General features: G+C 34.6%; 2 protein-coding genes across 2 annotated transcripts in view; one reads left to right on the top strand and one right to left on the bottom strand.

Moving 5' to 3' along the window:
* Positions 1 to 25182, top strand: part of CEP85L (centrosomal protein 85 like) — a 154910-nt gene that overhangs the window by 59369 nt on the left and 70359 nt on the right. The window lies entirely within an intron of this gene.
* On the bottom strand, positions 1376 to 13062 carry PLN (phospholamban). The gene is made up of 2 exons (XM_030853596.3): positions 12975 to 13062; positions 1376 to 4113 (listed from the first exon to the last, which is right to left on the bottom strand). The coding sequence occupies exon 2, from the start codon at positions 4014 to 4016 to the stop codon at positions 3858 to 3860; it is 159 nt and encodes a 52-aa protein (XP_030709456.1). The 5' UTR covers positions 4017 to 4113; positions 12975 to 13062; the 3' UTR covers positions 1376 to 3857.

Raw genomic sequence — 25182 nt, 5'->3', positions numbered from 1 at the left:
TAACATGGAAGTGTCACTCCTCTTAGAACTCAGTTCTAAATAATTACTGAGCCAGCCTCACAGTCTTATGTGCATGGTGTTCTTTGATTCCCATGGTTTCCTATTAAATCAGCTAGAGTGTAGGTGATGTGGAACTCTGAAGCGTTTTCCCTTGTGAATGAAGAGAAGCCATCAATGCCCTCAGTTGATTAGAGTATAGGCCTCCATGTGCAATGTCCACCACAATCTTTGGTTCGTTCCTCTGTTCTACATTTGCTGCTCTCTTTCCACCTTCCCCAAAAGCTGTCTAACCCTACATGGACTATGACATAAGAGAAAAACAAACAGCAAAGTCTTATCATCTTCTCTTTGGAAAGACTGTTTCCCATTCCAGGACCCTTTTGCATTTCCCTTTTGGGGTGGGGTGAGAAGGGATTGGAGGATGCATACTTCTACACACAGCAGTGTCCATTGGGTCCATATAAGCTCACAGTGGACCCCCCAGACAGAAGTGAAGAAGTGTTCTCTTTATTGACAAAGTAGTTCTTCTTTTCTCTTATATTCTGTAGGATCTTTCTGAGTTCTGGGTTGCAATCATTAAGAGGAGGAAGATAAAATTTTGTGCTTGTTTTAACCAAGGAGAGGCTTGATCAGCCAGGATATTGGCACCTAATGATTTCAACGTATTTTACTGGAAGATTTCTCCTATATAAATAAAAAATATAAATATTTGGTAGAATGACTTAAAGCTAAATGACTTGCTTTTTGTCTAACATCACATATAAATGAAAGGTTTTATTTTTAATGTGAGAGCATTTTGTGTATTCTATTACATTCTCTGAAAAGAAAGTTTTCTTTTTTTTATTCTTATTTTTGCACCCTGTTTTGTTTTTAACTTTTTTACTGTTTAACATAATATAGCACAATTGCATTGAAAGATGTGGACACTGTGACACTCTCAATAGATAGGATACGACATTCACTAGCTAACTAAAATGCATATAATTGATTTTTGTATACATGTTTTAATGAATAAACTTATTAATATGTTTGGCTTTTTTCAATCTGTCATCTTTTCTGTATAGTACTGGCATATAATTTTGAGACATTTTAAAGTGTGCTGTTACTTAGAAGAAGAGCAAATGTTTTTGAAATTTTACCATTTTCTTGCTTTTCCAGAACTCAAAAATAATCAAAGGATAAATAACTTCTAGACAGGAGGAAATTCATTGTTTTATGTAGGTCTGCCCTCTTGTGTCTGTACTAGGAAATCTTGATCTTATTTTATTTGGGGAAAGTCACTGAAAACAACCTACAAAATCAAAACTGCTTATAATTAGATTGTTTTATGGTCATATCAATCATGAGCAATTTCACTGAGTTCAAGAAGGTTCATTTTAATGTAGGTTATTTGCATTAAATAAACATTTTGGACGAGATAAAATAAAAAAGACAACATTAAACATTTAAGAATTAGTTCAGTTTTGGTACCCTGTAAAGTAAGATTAGAGTTTATTCTACAGTAGAAAGTATTTGAGCATTTGGTATTTTAAAATGTTTAAATACATAGTTCATTATATCTTACTCTTTACACATCATGATAAACAGAATAAATAAGTTGCATTTAAAGAATGGGTTTTTGTTTTACAATATAATCTAAGGTACATTACAATATAATCTAAGGTACAGTATTCTGTAATCCTCAAGTATAAGGTTTTAATTTCTGTTAAAGGTAGAATGAAAAACAAAAAAATTCTTTATTTCTGTTTGACTTAGGAAAAACTCCATAACCTCACAGCTTATGGTTTGAAGTTGATGTTGTAATGAGCAACATAATGAAAAGGATAGAACTTATTATTGTAAAATTTCCACTTATTTTTTAAGATCATTGCAGCTAATTACAGAACTTGGTTATTTTTTGCATGGGTTATTATTGACACCAGTGGAGTGAATGCATTCTTGTTTATAAGCTCTTCTAGTTGATGTTAGGGATATCCAACCCATAGATGAGGTTTCACTCAAGAAATCCCTCTGTTAGTAAGAAACCCCTTTTCCCTCTGTTCTCAGATAATCAGTGAACCAAAATTTTCCCCCTTCCTGTCTCCAGTACCCCTCAGGGATTCAGAAAAAACTTAAAAGCAATATTTCCTTCACTATTTTCTTAGTAGCACTTGTGTTACAAACCAAGGTCAGCACTGATTTTTCCAGTTCTTTTAGCAACCATATTTTGGCAAATCGTAGGAAATTACATATTTTCTACTCCTTTAATAATTACTATATCGCTAGTATGTCTTGAACGTAAGTTAAAATTATCGGATTGTGCAATATAGGTGTAAACCATTTTAGACTTAATTTTAAACTGAGTCAATTTAAATTACCAAATTTTGGTGAATATATTTTCTAAACCAGTTTTTACTTCTATTGTTTAATGAGTTGTTGGAAGATATTTTTAAATGACTAGAGGAGACTAGATTAGTATTGCTGGATCTATAATTTAGCGTAATTGAGTGGCCTACCAAATATGTATTTACCATCTGGGTGATAGATTAATGAAAATAGCTAAGCCCTATCATAAACAATAGTGGGATAAAAAGTTCATTTCAAGGGCTTCCCTGGTGGCGCAGTGGTTGAGAGTCCGCCTGCCGATGCAGGGGACACAGGTTCGTGCCCCGGTCTGGGAAGATCCCACATGCCGCGGAGCGGCTGGGCCCGTGAGCCATGGCTGCTGAGCCTGCGCGTCTGGAGCCTGTGCTCCACAACGGGAGAGGCCACAACAGTGAGAGACCCGCATACCACAAAAAAAAAAAAAAAAGTTCATTTCAAAATTTAATCAAAGAATTTGTTAATTTTGGAGAGATAGTTAAAAATTTTATTTTTTAATGCTGGAAATAATATTTTTTCTTTTATTCTGTTCCTTGCCTACATTGAGTGTGAGATTAGAACAGAAGACCACCTGTAAAATCATTCTGATGTCTTAAAATTTCATGATTCCAGAGATACAGTGTGGCAGTTATGTGCTCTAACTCAGATAGTTAGCTATAGTGCCTTAAATTAAGGTTGATTCTGTTCTATTAGTGTATTAGTATTTATGGCTAATCACAATGTCAGATGTTAAATTAACCAACAGTTCTTGTCTATGGATCATAAAGTCCTAGAGAGAACAGATTTACAGTTTACCTACATGTGCTAAAATTCTGTAATTCTTTGAAAAAATTAGTTAAATTTTACTTATGTAAGGGTATGATCTTGGTTTTTTTAACTTGATTCACATAAACTTAAAATATTAGGGTAGTATACAAAAAACGTAATTTCTATTTTAGAATGTAGGTTCTGATAGAATTACTACAAAGACTTCTGTATGATGATAGTAAAGATAACAGATGTTAGGGCTGTTTCAAATGATGACATTTCATTTGAATGATTATTTTGATATATTTGGTAAAGACCTGAAAAATACTTAATAAACATCAAAGAGGCTTTTACAGTACAGTATAAGTTATATTTACCCCCAAAGAGTGAAGCTAATACTTTATATATGAAGTGAACTTGTTAGCAGTGCAATTTCAAAATTAAACCCCAGTTCATCCTTAGGAAAGATTTGGGATAGAAACTTATAAGCTCTTTTGAGAAAATTAGCAGTTACATTATAGTCATTTTAAAGTTAATTTTTTAAAATAAAGCCCTTTTTATGTTTACAACATCCAGCAGATGAATACATTTGCTAACAATTTGTTTTGTTCCAAATCTTGACCTTTTCACAAAGAAATTCTTCTACTTAGGAAGTGGTCTCTTATGTAGTATTGTTTTCCCTTCTTCATGGGATGATAGATTTTAAGCTGATGGTGATAAGTTGCAGCACTGGAGATTGCAGCAGAACTTCAGAGAAGCATCACGATGATGCAAATCAGCAAGAGACATATTAAGATGAGACAGAAATTGACAAATAGGTTCTGGAGATTTTGACGTGCGTGTTGAGGCACGTCAATGGTTGAAGCTCTTCTTATAGCAGAGCGAGTGAGGTATTGGACTTTATCCATGACACCAGGACGGCAGGAAGCCTGAAGTTTTAAACGGTCAAGAGAAAGATAAAAAGCTGCCAGCCAAGTGTGAGATCACTGTCTTCTTTTAGGTTGTCTGGAATGTAAAAATAGAAAATGGATTAGCATAATATGTGTAACCTATCCTCTGAACAGGCAAAACAGTTTTGCGTTAATCCCTCTTCCTCAACATTATTTGTATTTATGACATCAAATATCTCTATAGTCTGTGTGTGTGTTGCTCTGTCTCTGTCAGTCTGTTTTGGTGATGGTCACCATGATGTCTTGTATTTGGGGTGTAATAACTTTAGTCTTTGCCTCCTCCTCTCAAAATGACTGGAAGTATAGTTTGGTTAGGGTGCAGCTTGTTTTGGGCTATTCCCTTGGGCAAAAGTTCTTACATATAGTTTATTTTTTTAATGAATTTATTTATTTTTGGCTGTGTTGGGTCTTTGTTTCTGTGCGTGGGCTTTCTTTAGTTGTGGCGAGTGGGGGCTACTCTTCATTGCGGTGCGTGGGCTTCTCATTGCGGTGCCTTCTCTTTTTTGTGGAGCACGGGTTCTAGGCGTGTGGGCTGCAGTAGTTGTGGCACGTGGGCTCAGTAGTTGTGGCTTGCGGGCTCAGTAGTTGTGGCTCGCAGGCTCTAGAGTGCAGGCTCAGTAGTTGTGGTGCACGGGCTTAGTTGCTCCATGGCGTGTGGGATCTTCCCAGACCAGGGCTCGAACCCGTGCCCCCTGCATTGGCAGGCAGGTTCTTAACCTCTGCACCACCAGGGAAGTCCTTACATATAGTTTTATTAAGGCTTTTTCTCTGTGAGCATAATTTTTGTGAACATTAGTATATAAATAGCTCCAGAGCAAGTCGTATAATAAGAAATGCATGCATTCAATTATTCTCTGGATGTTGATTTCACTCCAGAATAAAATAGTTCAATGAGCAGTGTTTTACCAGAACTATAGATTCAAATGTTTCTCATTCCTTTTTATGATTTTATAGCTTTGTAGAATATGCTATTTTAAGTAACTTTTTAACAAGATGATATTAAGTACTGAAGGCTGTCAAGACTCAGAAGGCATAGTAATAAAATTATCATTATCTCACTGTCTAGCACAGACAGTTGCTATTTGCAAAGGACCTGTACTTAAGAACAGCATTTCCATGTTTTCTTTCAGAGCTCCCACAAGCTATTCTGCCTAATTAATTAATTAGTTGCTGCCTAATCAATTATTGGTGCTAATTAATTAACAAAACAAAACTTAAAACAACAGATCATTGTAGAAAATTAGATATAGATTAAAAATTAACTGTGAGTTAACTGCCCAGAGATAATAGCTATTAACATTTGGTGATATTTGTTGTCAATCAGGATACGTCTGTGTTAATTTTGAAATAAGAAAAATTAGAAATGGAATTTTAAAAATAACTGTAATTAACTGCCAAAGATAATAGCTGTTAACATTTGTTGATATATCACTGCTAATCAAGATATTACTACCTTACCCCAGCTGCCTGATTTCATTTTCTCTCTAGTGGCTATATGTCTCATGAAAACCCATCTCAACCTTCAGCTGTATTTCTGAGAGAGACTAGTGCTGAAGACAGCAGAGGGAAGAACTGAAAGAATGAGGAAGGGGAAGATATATATTAGGACTGATCAGTTAGAACTCCTCATTTATTGTTACAAAGAAACCATGTGGTATATGGTGGTTAGATTCTATATAATTTCAGCACTTCAACTTGGCTCTATTAATTTTTTTTAACATCTTTTTTGGAGTATAATTGCTTTACAATGGTGTGTTAGTTTCTGCTGTATAACAAAGTGAATCAGCTATACGCATACATATATCCCCATATCCCCTCCCTCTTGCATCTCCCTCCCACCCTCCCTATCCCACCACCCTAGGTGGTCACAAAGCACCGAGCTGATCTCCCTGTGCTATGCAGCTGCTTCCCACTAGCTATCTATTTTACATTTGGTAGTGTATATATATGTTTGAATTATGGGCTTTCATTTGGCTGAAGACTCTGGTCTCCTTCATAGTATTGGCCTATAGTGAGGAGATCCAAAAAACCAACTTAGGTCAAACTTCATTCTTTCAAAGAGTTGGTAACAAACTGTGTTTCTCTAGCGCATATATATATATATCTTTAGCATATATTCTTCATTCTCCAACACAAGTGGCTGTTACTTAATAGAAAATGACAGCATAATCTTGGTATAAATTTAATTTAATTACTTTTTTTTTAATTCCTCAGGTAAAATACTATAGAAATAAAGGGGTTTTCTTTTGTTCCTTGAGAAGAAGCATCCTTTAAGTTGTTTCGGCTTATATTTGTTTATTATAGATATAGCAGATTTATACTGTTGGGTAATTGTGGAGAAGGTTTTCTTTGTTACTTTACTACACAAATCTGACTAATCTCTTTATATAACAGAGTACAACTAAGAAGGTTGTAAAGAATTAGCATTGGTAATTCCTATTTAAACTTAATTTTTGTGAAGTTTCAGGACTTAAATGGTATAAAAGGTCTAAATTTTAAAATTATTGTGAGATATAACGTGGAAAAGGAAGAGCAGGCCAGTTATTCATCATGAAGCATATACAAGAGTCACTCCCTACCCTGACACTGGTGAGTGGTACTTGAGTCACATGAAACATGTCACCTTTCCATAAATACTTCATTCCCTTTTATGATTCTGTTCTTTGCACATGTTGTTCTGGCTCTGCCTGGAATGTCTTCCCTCCCCCTGCCTCTACCTTTGATTCTTTGCCAGGCAAACTTCAGTTAATCCTTAAGGCCCAGTTTAAATATCGCTTCCTAATGAAACCTTCCATTACTCATTAAAGCAGAATTGGTTATCACCTCTGTTGGGTTTTAGTAGGGCTCTGGTATTACCTGTATCAAGATATGGCTATTGGGCTGTGCTGTAATTTTGATTTACATGCCTGTGCCCCCAACTAGAATTCTAGTTCGTGAGTATAAGAAATCACGTGTTTATTTTGTATTCTAGTACTTAGTGCAAAATTAGTACCATTTGAACAAGTCAGTGAAGTTAAACAAGGGTTTTTATGATTTACTTTAATATTTTCAGAAAATTATTAATGATCAAAGATAGTGCTGTGATTAACAGATTAACCATGTAGAAAATAGAATTTGATAAACACATAATCTCCAATATTCTTCTCAAGTCTCTTTCTTTTTGTTAGCCTGAACTGGGCTTTGTACAAGTGGATATTTGGTGTTTGTGAAATACAAAGAGGTGTGCCCTAAATAGATGAGCTATCTAATGATGAATATACAATGAATAGATTTTAAAGATGATCTCATCATACTTCAGCCAACTATTGTTAGAAAAGGATAGTTAGTTCCTGGAGACAAATTGATTATAAAGGAGACAACCAAAGATACTGTCTTATTTCTTGTCAAACTTAGAAATATGTTATAATTCTAAAGTGATTTGTAGCCACTTTATAACCTTATGCTAAAACCAAAACAAACCTACTTTACATGCTGAAATGTTAGCTATATGCATGCAATTTATTGGGCCCAATTTATTTTACAGTGGTACAATCTGCAATGTGTTGAGTCCTAATTCTGCTGAACTTCCAAAATCTGTATGATAATAATTAAGCCAAAATTCATCCCTACAAGATGGGGCTTCCAGTCATATGTTGAGAATTGGAAAAACGTGTGTGGGAACAGCACAGTCCTATTTTTAGAGTTGTCTGTGACCTTCACTACATCATAATTTATGGCATGGTTGTCAGGTGTTTATCTTTTCTTTTTTTTCCTCCTCTGTGGTCACAGCCATCCTATGAGTTTAGAACTCCTGCAGTCTTTTTTTCCTTCTCTTTCTTAGAGCCAAGCTGTTAATGCAGTAGTATTTGGTAGAGAGCCTAGAAAAATAGTTTCACTGTATTTTCATTTAATTTAATCTTTTAGAGCATTCTTTTGGGATAGTCAGAAATAGATTGTGTTGGGGTATTCTGAACTTACATCTGGCCTAAACAACCAAGGAGACTGAAATTAGCTCTACCCCCCCAACACCCCCCCGGGGGGGGGCTTTTTAAAAGGATGACAGTTATGTAAGTTAAGTGTTTAGGACAAGAGGAGTAAGGATACTTTGAAAATTAATTCATCATCTGGGCCCTAGTATCAGAATATTGAAAATATGAAAGATGCTTTGATAGGAATTTGGTTGTAGATGTGCCAGATCCCTGTCTCTTGAGTTACATGTAAGAGGCAGAAAAGTACCCACAGAATATCTTGTATGTCTGTGGGCACTGTGATTATTCAAATTTTTGGAAGGATGGGAAGAATAACTCTTTACTGTTCTTTGTAGGATTTATAAAGCCTTTGCTTGTCCGCTTTTCCTCTTTTGCTCAAAAAGATGAAATTGGGAAGTAAATACAGTCAAGTTCAAGATAGTATTCTGTTTTTTTGAAGTGGAAGAAGGAGAGACCAAACTACAGGCAACTCTAATCCTTCAACAGGTATCATGTGCCATGTTAGGCAACATTTTGGGTGCAAGGTACCTTGTCAGCTTCTGCAGTAGTTCTCACTTTGTCTGCATTGATTTCTATTTTTTAAGGTAACATCAGATGCATTCCTGTGCAAAAGGAACCTCAGTAGACTTTTGCAGACTTTTGGTGTCTGCTTTATGACTTGCTAGGCAATTGATACCTTAACGATGTTATATACGCTGAGCAGTAATCCCCACGTGTAATTTAAGCACTTTCAGTGCTTTGCAGAACTTACTGAACTTCAGTTTTTTTTCAGTACCCCCTCTGCTGAAACCATAAATTCCTTAGATTCTTTATTTGTGGTGTTCAGAATTTTGCTTCCCTTTTAATTTTTATCTGCTTGTTTATGCTTTTAGTAAAGTAAACATGGACATATTTTGCTAGTAAATTCAAGTAATACACATCTAAGACTACAGTCTGACATCATTTTTTGAAAAATTTTTCCCATTAGGTTGGTTCAGAAGATTAGAATTCTCTATAGATTTGAGTTACAGGACTTGTCTATATTAGGATTATTGGGGGGGGGCGTTATTTTTTCCTACTCTTTGCTATCATTTTCTCAGATAATCCAGAAGCGATTGTGTATGCATCTTTTTTGTTGTGGTTGTTGAATTAAATCAGGACAGTTCATCATTAGATTTGTCATCAATCTGTTGGCATCCAAAAGTTCACTTTGGTAGAATCATTTTCCTTTTGAGATTGCCTAATGCTAATAAACTTGGAAGTTGTATTGGAAGTTATTTTGTGTTAGCAACTTTCCAGAGCTTTGTTGGTCCACACTGGCTATTTGAAAGAATCTTCAAGCTGCTTCTGCCTGGTTATGAGAAGAATTGTGTAAACATATAAAAATCAACATATTCTCCACCCCTAAATTGACCCCATAATAAATTGTTTCCCTGAGTTCAAAGCTCTGCCTTTAGGAAAATTCATTAAACAGCAGCATACAGATTTTCTCTTTGAAATTGGCACACTGCTGTTGCTAGTCTGTAGGCTTGTCTTTATTGTCTGTTTATTATGCTAAGATTAATTTATTTGCAATTAAAATATTCTTTTTAACCTTCAGGTTTTTCTTCGGGGGGGAAAAGCATGTGAGGAGGAAGTGTAGAGGAAGTTTTAAGGAAAATGAATGCCAGTTAAATATATCCCCACTAATGTGGGTAAGTTGGCCTCCCTTCTCTCCCTGTTTTGGAAAGACCTGAAGGTGAAATACATTTTAGAAAGCACTAGAGGTCCTCAGTTGACTACAAGTTTACTGGGGTGGAGATGTACACCCAGGCCTCATTTTGTGTTTCTCTGGTAATACATGCTTCAGAGTTATGTAGGGTAAGAACATTGATATACTATTTCTGGAAATGTTCAAAAAGACTACATATTATCTGATTTAGGTCACTGTAATTTAGAAACATCACTTCCTTGATTTCTGACCTTTAGGTTTTCTTCTTTGCTGGTGTGATCAGTACCGTGTTAACAGTTTAGATGAAAGTTAGTGATTTTCATAGCGTAAATAAAGCAAGATTGCTCTATTCAAGCACTTCAGAACAAATGAGGTTAAATATTTTAAATGGTAGAATGTGAGGAGGTCAGAAATGAAACTTAGGAAAGCCAAGGATTTAATATGGAACTGGAATAAAATACGAAAGTGTGGTTTTTGTTTATGCAAGTGTTCTCCTATCTCCAATTAATTAGTGAGATTAAGAAACAGTACATAACAAAATGTAATTTTTTGAAAAGTTTTGAGGAGAAATTAACCTGAATTTTAGGTATCAAAGCTAAAGATTAAAGACATGAGTATTTTAGCAATAAAACAAATTAAATAAAAAGAAACTTTAATTTGTGCATGTTATTGTTCTTTAAAATCTGTGCAGTTAGTTTGAGTTTTGTCTTCCAGGGTGTATCGCTTAATAACTGAGGACATCTATAACTTTCTTATATTCCTGGCTTTGAAAGTGATCAGAATATTATAAGGCTATTAAGGACATCATACCTCATGCATAAATTTAACTTTAAATGAAATGGAATGGTTTTAAATTAAAATAGAAGTTTGTATCCTCTAACTTTGCCTTTTAGAGTGCCATTTGAGGACTTTCAATTTATTTTGTTTTGCCAATGTCATGATTTATTTTTAAGCCATGTTGATCAGTGGATGAGACGTGTGTGTGCTTTAGAGTCATAAAATCTTGGCTCTTGTCAAGGCTCCACCATTTCCTAGCTCTGTGACCTTGGGCAGTTCACCTTTTTGCATCTGTTCCTAAACTGTAAAATAGAGATGGAGTGTCAAACATATAGGGATTTAAGAGGATCAAATGAAATATTTGTATATGGTGCATTTAGAATATTGTTCAAGAATAAAGGAGGAAGTTTTAATTGCCCTCATTATTCTAGGATTGGTAATAAATATACAGTCTAATTTAGGTACTCTAATTTTTACATTTAATTTTTACTTAAAACTTTAATACATGACACAGTTAATATTTTACCTAATACATTTAATACATTAAAATTTTAATTCTTCTGGGGAACTATTTTGTTTATGTAAATATTCTATCTCCAATTAATTAGTGAGATTAAGAAATAAATAATATCAATAAGTAACGAAATGCAGTTTTTTCTGGAATATTATTTTCCTTTATGTCCACTGAAATACTGTTAAAATAATTTTGATACTTGAGTTTTAGGAAATGATAGTGACATGACTCCTCTTAGTTAGACAGAGTACTCTAGCTCTTTCATGTGTTTTTAAGACTTAATCAATTTTTCATAATTTAAACATCTTTCACATTTCTTCCATTTTATTTCATCAGACACTTTTTTTTTTCTTTTAAGCACTTAGTCTTAAACCACATGAAACAAAGACAGTACTTAAATTTCACATTATGAAAGAGATGAACTAGTTGGGACATTATGTCTGGCACTAGGGCATTATGTTTCAAATTTGAATAACAGTCACTGTAACTATGTAATTTCCGTTAATCTGGCACACGAAGGATAACTTTAATAGCAGAATTTCTGCTCTTTCTAGAAATTAACTTCGTGGAGCAGTATGTGATGTGAAATTTTGGTACTCTAAAAGAATTCATGAACATCTCATATGAAGTGTGAGAATGTAATTTGATAGATATTTGAGTAAAAACGCATAAATCTGCTTATAAAACACCTGCACTGAGTGACTCTTGTGTAACATCAAAGGAAAAACATTTTATGAATATGAAGATACTTAGAGGCAGTTAGGGTGCCTCAGTGGTAGACAGAAATTATAAATGCTTTTGCATGCCTCAAGGAAAGCTGCTTAAGGAATTATACAAAGTTCTTATCTATAAAAAGCAGTAGAGTTAACATTGGTCATAAGAACTTAGAATTCTAGAGGTAAATTTTATTTTGACATATATATATATAAATAAAAATAATGAAATAAAATCAATGTAGTATCCTTTATGCCCTGACTGAAAGTTAAGAATGAAAACACATTTCATATATTAAATTGAGGATAAAGAGTAGAGTAGAATTTAAACAGAAGTTATAAAATTTATGGTGGCATCTCCATTCCTGGGCATTTTTTCATCCTCCTCTCCACCTTCCAAATACAAGAGAGGAAACTGAGGAACACTGGAGGCTAGTAACTTGATAAAAGTATATTCATTAATAGCAAAATAAACATTCATTTGATCAAATTCACTCAAATGAGATACTTAGGAATATTTGTGCTACCAAAATAACGTCTCTTTATTTTTAAAATAAAGAAATTAATGTTCTGTAACTTCAGAAAGAATTTTACATGTTTTTGACAAGTGTTTTGAAATGTCCAAACTTGTTATTTATGATATAATATTGAATTTAATATAAATAACTCAATTTATTAAAAGCTTGGATTTTTTAATAGAAGTTGACTGGACTTAGTTCATGCTATATGTTCTTAAACTCCACTTCATTAATATTCCCTGTAAAGAATCATAATGATAATATTGGAGTAGTGATGCCAGTAACACAACTGTTCTTAGTATTCCGGATGTAAGCAGACAGCTCAGTCCTACCCTACTTCTCAGCAGAGTAACACATAACAAAATGAAACCATATTTTTGCATGGAGAAATCAAATCACCACTAGTACCAAACGTGGTATCATGATTGAAAGATATTTTAATTGGTAGAAATTTACTTTTGAAGAGCAAAATAAAAGTGAAGTTTGAATTAAAATGATAAACCAACAACCAGGACCAAAGATGAATGCTATCTTTATCATTTCTGGGTTAAGTCTTATTCTTACTATCACTGAATGGGTAAGCATTTGTTTAGAAATTAAGCTTTATGTCAGTCAGACATGTTATTATCTAACTTTGAACTGAAGTTTATAAAATATGATTAGCTTTTTAAAAAGTTCAGTAAGTTTGAGTTATAGAAAGTAAGAATTGCCATAATCAGTGAAATCTGTTTCTTACCTTGGCTGTTGTGATGATCACAATATAGAATATTGTAAGTTGTATGAAGTATTATCTGGCGTTTAGCTGGAAAGTTTTCTGACTGTTACCAGAGTTATGGGAACAATTGAAGTAGGTGGAGGAGAAAAAGTGTTCTAGGGAGGTCTTATGATGTCACGCAGGAATTCTGAAGTTATGATTGGTTAGCCATAGTCTTATCACAACCAAACTTTTTAGAATGTCATTTATCTTAACCTTAGGTATGGAAAGGTCATTAACACTTTGTGCCTTTTGTTCTTTATTTTAAAAAGTATATGGGAGATAAGTGAAAAAGTAAGTTCAGCGTGGTAGAAAGCTCTTTTTTAGAGGTTCATGCATCTTCAGGCTTAGAAGTAATTGTAAACTGAGGGTGATAATGTTGAAGAACTAAAATAAAGTAATAGGAATTTTAATAGAATGAGAATAATAATACTGGCTTAAGCCAAACAGCTTTCATTGAGTTTGTTGTTGCTGGTGCTTTAATACTGCAGCTTCATTAGGTTAGCTTCTAGCAAGACAATAATTAAACATTGTCACAGAATCAAATTTTATACCTTTTCCTGACTTATTTTCTTCTTTTCTCATACCTACGTGTGTATGGGGGAGAAGAGTATGTGTGAGAAAGCCAGGCTGAGAAATCTGATTTTGGTTTTAAAAATTTTGTGTTTTCTCAGTTAGGGCTTTAACAACATTTTTATGAATAGTAATTCTCATTTGAACTGATAGATATCACCCCAAGAAAAGTTACTGTTTACACATTTAAGTACTTAGGATTTTTTAACAGCTACATTAACTTACCGTAAAATCTTACTAAAATTCCAGTAAGCTGACAGTATCAAGAGTAACTTTCTAGCAAAAAAGAAATAATCACAAATCACTAATCAGTGGCATCCTAGCTAGTGATACTTTATTGACAATAGATGTGCATGTGTTTGGAAATTTAGTACTTCTGAAAGGGTGTGCCTCATTTAATGCAGTAGTTGTTTTCCTGAAAATTACTGTGTAAATGAAATTTTAGTAAATGGAATAATGTTTTGAACTTCTGAGAACAGAAAAGGATTCCTTCGACAAGCCAGGCATCATTTTCCTGTTTTTTCTAATTTTTTTGTTTATATATTAGATTTACTTAAATCACCACACCTCCAGATTCTAATTCTTAAATCTTGACTGTAATTCTGGAGAAGCTACTTGTTATTTTTAATTTTTAGAATACTTACAGCAGAGTGAACCCAGTCTGCTTCACTCTCTTATGGGTGACTAAAAGCCCTTGCAGCAGCTGCTTATGTGTCCTTAAATGGAGATGATTTTGGCTTCTTCCAAAGAAAGATAAATCCTTTGCTAGAACAAATCTCTTGTTATTTAAAGAATCAACTAAAACTATCAGAAATAACATTCAGCAAAGGCCCTCTGTAAACATTGCTAAGGGAAAATTTTACAACTTAAAAGTAAAACCCCAAATTAAATAAATTGCATGAATGTTTCACAGTTTGCTCAGTGCTATTCAAGCATTTTTTCTTTCAATCATTACATAATGAGGATCTCTTATTATTAATAATTGCCAATGATTACTGAAATACAAAACCTAGGGCCTTGAAATATAACCCTAAAGTGGTTTACAGTAATTTGTCAAAGATGACATAGCTGCTAAGGGACAGACTGAGGGTTTAAATCCAGATCTGTTCAGTTATAATTCTCTGATAGGTTGGCATGCTGTGTGGGGGGAAAGTCATAATCTGGACATGGATTTCAGAGAGTAGTATATGTCAACTAAGGAATTTTAAGATGGAGATAGCTGAATTACTGAAAACTCAAACTATTTTTAGAAAGTCTGCTTTAAGTTCACTTACACATTCATTTGAAAGTGAAGCTTAGGGGATAGATCATTGTAGTTGCACCTCTAGTTCTAAGAAAATAGAATTAGTAATACTTAGTTGTATAAGAAACCTCCACAGACCAAATAAAATATGGCCTAGATATTTCACATGTTGGCAGATTTGCTTAAAAGCATATATAGGCGGGCACACACACCCTTAGAAGGATACTAACAAACTGTGTGTTAGAGTTGGAAAATGGAGATGAAAATTTACTTTTCGGATTGGTGCAAGGGCGGGGAGCTTCTGTGTTTCCCTTTTTCGTTTTGGTTAGCTGCTACTGCTGCTGAGGATGGTGATCTCTATTATTACTCCACATGGAGCTCTAGGAAGCGTTACACCTTCGTTTTAGGCTGATTGCCTAAACAGAAAGTTGCTTACCAGGAGCATTGGTGAGCTGCAGTATAGTCAGTAGATTGTTCCTCAAAAATTCCGCAGTGAGGGGCCAGAAAGTGGTTTTGGAGACGCTTTGTCAGAATCTTCATTTAGAGTCAGACTATAGTCTGAATCCATTTTTGGTCGCATGACCTTATACAAACTTGTCGAAGCTGCCTTATCTGTGGAATGGGTTTGTTGTGAGGATTTAATGAGAAGAAGTATGTATAATGACTATTAGAGATCTTGCAACACAGTGTCCATTTAGTGTTAGCACTTATTTTCCTTTTGAAGATGGTTCTTAATCTGCAGTCCATGGATAGAGTTCAGTGCCCTTTGAACTTGGATAGGAAAAATGTTAGACATCTTTATTTTTACTAAACTCTAAATGAGGTTTAGCATTTCTTCAGTTTTGACTGTAGGCCACAAACTGCAGAAGTATTAGCAGTATGTTTGACTGTCAGCCGTTAGCAATCTTAGGTAATTTCATATAGTATAGTTGTTGCAGATAGCTTGAAATACTGCTTACATTCATACCACTTGAAATTACAAAATTAGACCTGCCTGTAAATATATTGTTATTTAATACATTAATAAAGAAGCATAACAGAAACGGAAAATAAAAGAAAAGCAGAAATATTACAACACAAATTTGTTTCTTTTTAAAATATTTATTTCAGTGTAATTTATTTCCTTTCTAATCCTATGTATCTCACTTAATTCTTTCAAGTTTTATTTTATTTTATTTTTTGATATGGACCATTTTTAAAGTCCTTATTGAATTTGTTACAGTATTGATTCTGCTTTACGTTTTGGTTTTTTGGCCGTGAGGCATGTAGGATCTTAGCTCCCCGACCAGGGATGAAACCCGCACCCACTGCATTGGGAGATGAAATCTTAACCACTGGACCGCCAGGGAAGTCCCTAAAGTTTTATTTTAGAACAGTTCTAAATTTACAGACTTATTGCAAATATAGAGAGCTCCTGTATACCCCATACCCAGTGTCCCCTGTTGTTAACACATCCTACATTAGTATGGTACATTTCTCACAGCGGTTATACCAGTGTTGATACTAAAGCCCATACTTTATGCAGATTTCCTGTTTCCCCTGGTGTTCCTTTTATTGCCCAGGATTCTTTCCAGGACACCGGATTACATTTAGTAGTCGTGCCTCCTTTGGTCCACTTGGTTGTGACCGTTTCTTACAGAATGTCCACAGTTGGGATTCGTCTGATGTTTCTCTCATGGCTAGGGCTGGTTAATGTGTTTTTGAGAGGAAGATCAGAGAGGTAAAGTGCCGTTTTCATCATATATCGAGTGTACAAACTATCAGCATGACTTACCGATGTCGTTAACCTTGATCACCTGGCTGAAGTGAAGTATTCGTCAAGTTTCTCCATGGTAAAGTTACTCTTTTCCCTCTCCCTCCTTACTGTACTCTCCAGAAGAAAGTTACTATGCACAGCCCACCCTTACGCTTCACTACCTTAAGAGTGGAGTGTCTATAAAAATTACTTGGCATCCTATGTATTTTATGATATAAAAACATTGAGAACAGGTCAGTAGGCTTTAGCTGTCTGCCAAAAATTGTCCATGGCACAAAAAATTAAGAAGTCCTATGCTGGGGGTTGTTTCTGTCGTAGTATGGGGCAGCCCTTTGTGGAAAGAAGACTGAGTTCTCAAACAGGCTAAAATCCAGACCTCCTAGTTTGCTTTTTTAGGCACTGCTTTTCCAGCTTTGTCTCGTATCACATTCCCTTGTATCCTGTGCTGTGGCCTTGTACAGCTGCCTGCGGCTTTTTGAACAGGCTGTTGTTCTATTTTAAGCCTCCTCACTTTTTGTAGGAATGTCCCTTACTAACCTTTATTCCCATTAAAGTGCTAGTTTCAATTTATGTCTTCTGTGCAGCCCTCTCTTATGCTGTATACTTTTGCATGTTACCCCTATTATTATGTCTCATTTTATTGTGTTTATTAGTATATCTGCCTAGACTAGATTCCAAGCTACTTGAGAACTATCCAATAACTCTTATGTAACTATAACTATATATAACTTATATGACTCTATAACTATCCAATTTATACCCTCTTTATTCCTTATAGTATAGAACCTGGCTTATAGCAATTCGTAAATATTGGCTGAATGGATGATTGGATGAGTGAGTGAATAAAGGGGGACGAGGAAAGATTGCAAGGTGTTAGTGAATGAGTGATTCTGCAGAAGTAAGTGTTATAAACAGTTAAAAACTTCTTCTCACTTTTAAAGCTCATCATGGGGGAGGAGGAGAATAATTGGGAGAGATTGGGGATAAGAGTACAGTAACTGAGAAAATAAACTTTCTTGTCATTTAAAGATGATGTAAGTATATTTGTAAAGACTGAAGGAAGGTGGAACCATAAGCCCATGCTTCCTGAATTGAGCCTCTAAATTTTTTTTTAATTTTTGTTTTCTTTGCTCATTGGATTCATAATAATTCATGTTACTTTATATACTCTTAATATTGCAAGACCTGCTTTTATTTATGTAATTATTTAGTTTTTATTTTATTTTAATAGTGAAAAATAAAAGCACCTCTAAGATTACCACCTGAACATAAGCTGGGATGTTAATAACTTATACCTAACCACATGGTCTTGCCATGTTCCCCCTATCTTCCCTACCCAAGTAAATGATTATTCTGATTCCTGGGTTAAGTTCTTTACATTTGTTTTTATAGTTTTGTGGCATTTTAAATTATGTATTCCTTAAAAGTTCTTATAATTTTACTTAACTCTATGTAAAGGAAATTGTGATGTATAAAAATCTTTTTTACGCTGAGTATTTAAACTTCAAGTTGTAGTGGTATGTCAGAAGCAAAAGAAGCTTCAAGGTAGACCTTTTTTTTTTCTGGAAACTTTTTGACAAAAAGATAATTTAAGTGGTGACAGAATTAAAGCATTTTAATACTTAAATATATAATACAGCAAAATGCAAGCTGTGAATAAATTTTTGTGATACTTCAAAGATAGGGAGCTTTTTAAGGTTAGACCCCCTAGACTCCCAAGGATTTTACCTAACTCTTAAGGGTTCTGTTCTATTAAAAGTTTGAGAATTACTGCCTTAAAATTTAAAGCTACCTAAAGAAGGATTAGTTGAAAAAAACATCTAAGAGCAAAAATGATGAGACTAGTAGTCTGAGACTTAGGGGATGGGGAAGTGCCTAAGGTAATAGAGAAGAGAGAATAGGAGTTATTCATCAAGTCGTGGGTAAAAAAGACCAATAATAAAGTAACTTATAAAACTTGATCATTTAGGGAGGTAGATTCGCTTTTAAAATTGACTTGTCAGATACTTGAAGGCTCAAGCATTTTATTTTTTCGTAAGTGCTGAACTCTGGACAGATTCTCTTTCCTTATTAAATATCCCAGTTAGCAACGGGGAAGTTTGACATCAAGAGAAGCCAGTTAGTTTAAGGGAGGGGCTTGTCATGTAGGTTTACACAATTTGGGGGAAACGTACAAAATACACTCTAAGTGATGGAAAGAAATGCTATAGCATGTTCTGCGGCTTTTTAAGGAACTTGTCTATCGGTAAACAAGTAATATACAGGTGAAACATTTAACATTTGGAAGTTAACCACTATTGCAAGATAACACTAGGAGCTCAAGAAAATTCAGGATCGAGAGTCAAATTAGCACATGTAGTAAGAAGCAATATGATTTCTAAGAGAACTACATATTTTATACGAAAGAAGCTGGCAGAATTGAAGCCAAAATAAGAAATGGAAAATCTCTCTCTCTCTCTCTTTCACACACACACACACACACACACACACACACACACACACACACACACACACAACCAATTTAACAACAAAAAACAACCCTCAGGTCTCCAGATACTTGCTTCAGAACTCTGTAGACCATGATGTTGTTCCTTTGTTAGGAAGATTCTAATCCACTTCAATAATTTGTAGTCCCACCCCGTCCCTTATATTCATTATCTTTGTGCTTGGCATCCCAGTAACTGAGCTCCTTGCATTCCCAATCTTTATGATGGCATCATTATTTATTTTGTCATCCAAAATGGAAATTTGAGACTCATCCTTCTTTCTGTCTTCTCCCAGACTCTGGTCCACTAAGAAATCAAATGCAGATTGCCAGTTAGAAATCTGTGTTCACATAGCCTCATCAGCTCTCCTCTGAACTTTTACATATACCTTCTGTCTTGAGCCTCTCCACTTCTTTACCCTGATATCCAAGTTGCCTTTTCAAGGGTAAATTTGGTTCTCACATGCTGAGAACTTTCCTTTATTATCACCATGTCCCTCAAGATTAAAACCCCAAATTTTCCAGCACTGCATACAGAGGTTTTTTCTAATCTGGTGTTGTCATCTATTCCCACCATATTTGACAACTCTGCCGTTTGTGTGTGTTATTTCTTCTATCTGGAATCTATTCCTTACTTTCTTGTTCCTTTGGAATGCCTTTATTATTCAAAAATAGGTAGGGAGAAGCCTGTTTTGTTTGTTCTTAATTTTTAATTGCATAAGTAATAAGTGAATATCTCTTAGCAATTCAGGAAACTCAGATAAAGCAGAAGTTAGAGGGGGACTTTATACATTTTGTAGGTATTTTTTCTTTACCATAAATTTCATGAATAGGGACTGATTTATTTTTTCTTTACTCCTCACACTGCTAATCCCTTGGAAATTAAGGTTAATGGATATTTTTAGTGTTACTTTGCCATTACAAGTGAGCTTGTAAAAGGATAAGTTAAAGGAAGGTATGGAATACAAATGCAACTGACCAACTGACGCTTGAATTTTCAGCATAGATGCATTCTTGAAAAGGTTATGTAAAATGGATTTTGATATGTAAAATTCATGTTTATCTTATAAAGCAAGCCCAGATGTCCCAGTGGAAGAGGTTAATAAGCCCAACTTTCTAATACGCAGACATTGTAACTTTTTATCAGCAGTTTAATGTACTGCGAGTTGTACATTGTTTTGCTATATCTCAGTAATCTGTACTTCCTCCTTAACCCATCTCCAAATTAAAAGCTTATATAGCACAGCAAAAGGATGTGAACATGTCATCATCTGGGGTTTTCATTTGCCCTTGAGTTGGTCAAAGGTGGTGAGTAGGTTCCAGGACCAGCCCTTAGCATTAAGATCAAGAGCATACTTTTGGCAAAGTTTATCAGACTGCCCTGTTAATGTATTCATTTTTATAGGTTTATTGCTTAGTTAGGGCCATGGATAGTTGAAGAGTTGATTGTTGACTCCAGCATAATATGTTGATTTTTAAAATCTAACTTAAAAACATAAAATATCTAAAAATTCAGTATTTGGATCATTATGAATCTGTGTACTGATTGTTTGAGAATCAGAAAATGCTCTTGAGACTTTACACCTACAAAATAGAAACACAGTATGGTCACTGAAGACTTTCTTTCAAATGTATCTCTAAAATGCAAACTAAAATTAAATTAGTTATGTAGATTATTCAGTGATTTCCTGGGTCTGAAAGAAATGAGGCTGAACCTCAAGAGCTGGAAAGCATGATTTTTATTCAAATGTAAGTTTGTGGATTGATCTTTGAACTCTAATCTTTAGAGTATATACATTTCTTTTTATTATGTATATCATTGCTCTAAAAATGATAGTAGAGATTTTTAAGTAATGGTAATTTCAGGGATGGTAGACTTTTGTAGATTGTAAATTTTTAGATTGCTTAATATTTAGCAAATATTGTCAGGTTCTGTGCTGAGTACCAGGAGTTATAAAAGAATAAGGCCAAGCTTATTGTGATGCAGACTAAAGTGGGAAAGGAACCACTGCCGTAAGTACTGTCATAAGTACTGTCACTCTAATTACAATACCTGTCTGTGCTGTTCAAAATAATTTTGGATTGTTTTGAAGGCTGAGAAATATACTTGAGGGATTGTTGTTAGTCATTGTCTTTTTGTTGATTGTGTGCTATGGGCTAGGGATGAACTAGACTCTGGGCATGACAAAAAAGAAAATCTCTAACATTTCTGGTGCTTATACTTCTTAGCAAAATATGTGAAAGGATGTTTAAATTGAACAGCAATCAAGTTGCCCCTCTAAACTCCTCTCAACAATTTTACCCTGAGAAGATTACCCATTGTTGACTCTTGAAATATTTTTTTTAAAAACAGTAATTTTAACATATGGAAGAATAAAGTATTTAATGGCCCATAATTACACTGTCCGAAAAGAAGTAAGTAGTACATGTATGGTAAGCAAAGTCAGTTAATCCCAACTGATATAAAGTAAAAGCCTTCTCCCTCTCTGCTCACAAAATAACCATCATTAATAATTATTTTTGTATACTTTGAGAAAAATCCTTTCATACATTTTAAAAATAATGTAGGCAGTGCTTTGGTCCCCAAACACATGTATTATTATATATTTTTCTTTTATCTCTCAATAGTACAATATGATAAAAAACGATAAAACATGTTTTGGTAATCTGCTTTTAAAAATAAGTGAAATATGTTAGCGCTTATGCTACAGCTCCGTTTTAGTAGAATCTGGTTCTGTAGTCTGGTACATTTGTTATCCTTAAGTAATTATACAAAACCTTTGGAAAATGCTACGTTCTATTTGTTTATAAGTAAAATCCATGATTAAATTTGAAGACTTAAACACCCCCCCACCCCCAATCTTCTGATTGATTTCTTAGGGAAAATGATTTGTTCCTCAATCTTGGATATATCATTTACCCGCTTCACTTTTGCATTATAACTGTAATGAGATCATGTTTCATGCATAGATCATTCCTTTGTTGGCATTTTTATAAAACATGCTCATGCTAACACAGATTAGACATAAACCAGATTGATTTTTGAGAGGAAAAGTGTCCCTTCCTCCAAAAGAAAATAGTTACATTAATAGTAACTTAGTTGTTTAGCATGGTGAGAATCACTAATATGTTTAGGGTTCTCTTTATTTTCATGTACATGTATTTTTAAGATATAAAATGTAGGATATATTCCTCTCATTAGTTTCTTTTTGTCATTTTTTTAGGGTCTTTTACCCTTGAAGTAACTTGATATATTTGCATTGTTATTTCAGTAAAGCATATTAGGATGGCAAAAATAGCATTATAGAGTTAGTTATAAAGACAAATTGAAGAACTAATGAGATCATTAAAAACTCAGTTCCTTCTTTAAGTTTCAAGAGTTAAGATGCATACTTCTGTTTATAATTAGTCACTCTGATGAAGAGGTTATGGATAGAATTTTTTTATATGATTTGTTTTTATTTTGTTAGAGAAATATGTAGTAATACATTCCGTAAATAATTACATGGGCTTAGTTAAGATACAGATTATTTTTATTAAATGCACATTCTTTTAGTAATAATATAATATGTAAGATACAGATTTTATTTTAATGACAGTTCTTTCAGTAATCATATAGTCCGTGTTTTTCCTTCTTGTTGAATAAAAACTCTAAACTCTGTGTAATTTGTAATTTATTTTCCTCTTCATTATTGAGCTTTGTGAACTTACTTCTGGGTGAGGTGTCCTGATCCTTTTACCAAAAAGCACTCATAGAGTATCTCTTCAGATAGACTATTCCAGGAAAGAGAGGAAGATCTGCTGTGTTATTTGACATGTTGTGAGTGGTGAATGAGCTAAGGAACAAAAGCAAATGAAAGAGAGATAACAAACTTGAAGAACTGCAGAGGCTGTATTCTAGTTAAGTGTGGCAGCACTAGATTATCTAAATTTAACAGTATTTGTCCAGGCTGAAGCCAAAGAATTTGGAACTATTTTCAGATGCAAATAGTGAGCTTATTTTAGAAGCATGTTTGACCATTACATGACATATTTTGACAACTTTTCATAGCATCTGGGTCTCATCTAAATAGATATGTTTGGGATTGTTGTAGATGCTTGTTTTCCCTATTCAGTTATGAGAGTGGAATTTGCTGTTTACAATAAGAGGTGCCAATATATGTGTTATATCTCTGGGTGGTTGGGCTCTAGATGCAGAAGAGTTATGCTAGTCTACTGGCTAGACTATTTGGCTAGTCTACTGTTTTCTCCTCTAAACCACCATTGCAACAATTGTATCTTACGTATTTTTAGGTAAAACATCTAAATGAGGAGTTCCCTTCCCTCCCTGAGTTTGGTAACTACCAAATATGTATAAAAAATGTTTACTTGTAAAAGTTGTCCTTGTTTTGCTGTACAGATTTTGAAATATTCATTACTTTGATGATGTCCTTTCTGTTCCGTGCTTGAAGTTAGCTCACAGTTATATGCCTTGATAATTATCTTTTAGACTTCATGTTCATGTCTAGTTACAGTTTTATTATTCACAAGCTATAAATATAAATTATATATTCATATGTTTAAATTATATTCTCCTTGATTAGTTATATTGGTTATGTTCAAGTAGAAACATGACTGATGACTTGAAATTCTGCCACAAAATGGTATTCCTCTCATGACCAGTTATGATTTTATTGAATAGAAATTCTTAATTGCTTTCTAACTACTTGGGATAAAAATGTGTTACTAATGGTTATGGGGAGAGGTTATTTCAATATGAAATACTTTCTTCTTTTTCATATTTGGAAGCAGCATTGTCCCATCTTAAGAGAAGGCTTCTTTGTTCTTCTTAAGTATTGACAACTCTTAAGAACCAGCTTGTAATTGTTATAGGGGAGGACAAATAATTTTCCCTCGGGCTTCCCTGGTGGCGCAGTGGTTGAGAGTCCGCCTGCTGGTGCAGAGGACACGGGTTCATGCCCCAGTCCGGGAAGATCCCACATGCCGCGGAGCGGCTGGGCCCGTGAGCCATGGCCGCTGAGCCTGCGCATCCGGAGCCTGTGCTCCACAATGGGAGAGGCCACAACAGTGAGAGGCCCGCGTACCGGTTAAAATAATAATAATAATAATAATTTTCCCTCTACCATTCTTAGTTCTTAGCTGAGACCACTGTAATAAAAGATAGATTACAAGAAAAAAACAAATAGAAGTTTATTAACCTATGTACCTTGTGTACGAAAATGAGGAACTCAGAGAGGTGGCTTTAGAATTCATGATTAAATACCACTCAATTCAGGAAAAGCAGAGGAGGGATGCAGGCCTCTCAGGGGACAATAGATGATTTTTAGGAGAGTTGAATAGGCCCTTAGAAGAATAGATAGGAAAGATGATAACCTCCTGTGAGAAAGTTTGTCTGGGTGCAGTGTCTGCTTCTAGTCTCCTTTCCTGTGACAAGAGCCAATCCTCCCAGATTGATGAAACTCCCAGGGAGGGGATTTATGACAGTTGAGTTCCTTTGGGAGGATCTGTCTTTAGGCAGAGAGTGGAGTTCAGAAAAAGCCTCTCCCTGCATTTGCTCGTTTTCAAGTGCCTACAGCTCAAAATAATTAATATGTCATTAATTATGGTGGCGTGTCCTGAACTCCTACAGTCGTATTTTGGGGTAGCATATTGTGCTACCCTTCATTTCCAACTCTGTTTTTGCATTCTTGGTGTACAGTATTTACTTCATCTGGTCGTTTATCTCTCAATTATTTGCCTATGTAGGATAGCACCGTAGCGATGAGTAGATAGGAAATTATAGCCGAGATAGTGCATTGTATCATCTACAGAGCATCTTTGAGTACTTACATATCCTCCCCCAGCAGGCAAGGCCTTCATTTCCCCTCAGTCCTACTTTGAGGTAGAGAGAAAAATAAAGTCTAGGCCCATGGTTAGTATATTTTGTTTTTGTTGAGTTAGTATTGCATTTTGTGGATGTAGCACAGTTTGTTTATCCATTTATCAGTTAATGGTTTGTTTCCAGTTTTGGGTGATTAAACATTTGCCTTCAGGATTTTGTAGACATACGTTTTCACTTCTTTTGATTAGATACCAAATTCAATTCCCCATTTAATCAGCTTTGCCCCTTCGGAAGTTAGTTGACCAAATGAAA

The sequence above is a fragment of the Globicephala melas genome, chromosome 14, assembly GCF_963455315.2.
Source record: "Globicephala melas chromosome 14, mGloMel1.2, whole genome shotgun sequence".
In the NCBI taxonomy this organism is placed as follows: Eukaryota; Metazoa; Chordata; class Mammalia; order Artiodactyla; family Delphinidae; genus Globicephala; species Globicephala melas.
The sequence above is the reverse complement of the archived record's forward strand: the minus strand, read 5'-3'. Positions and strand labels throughout refer to the sequence as shown.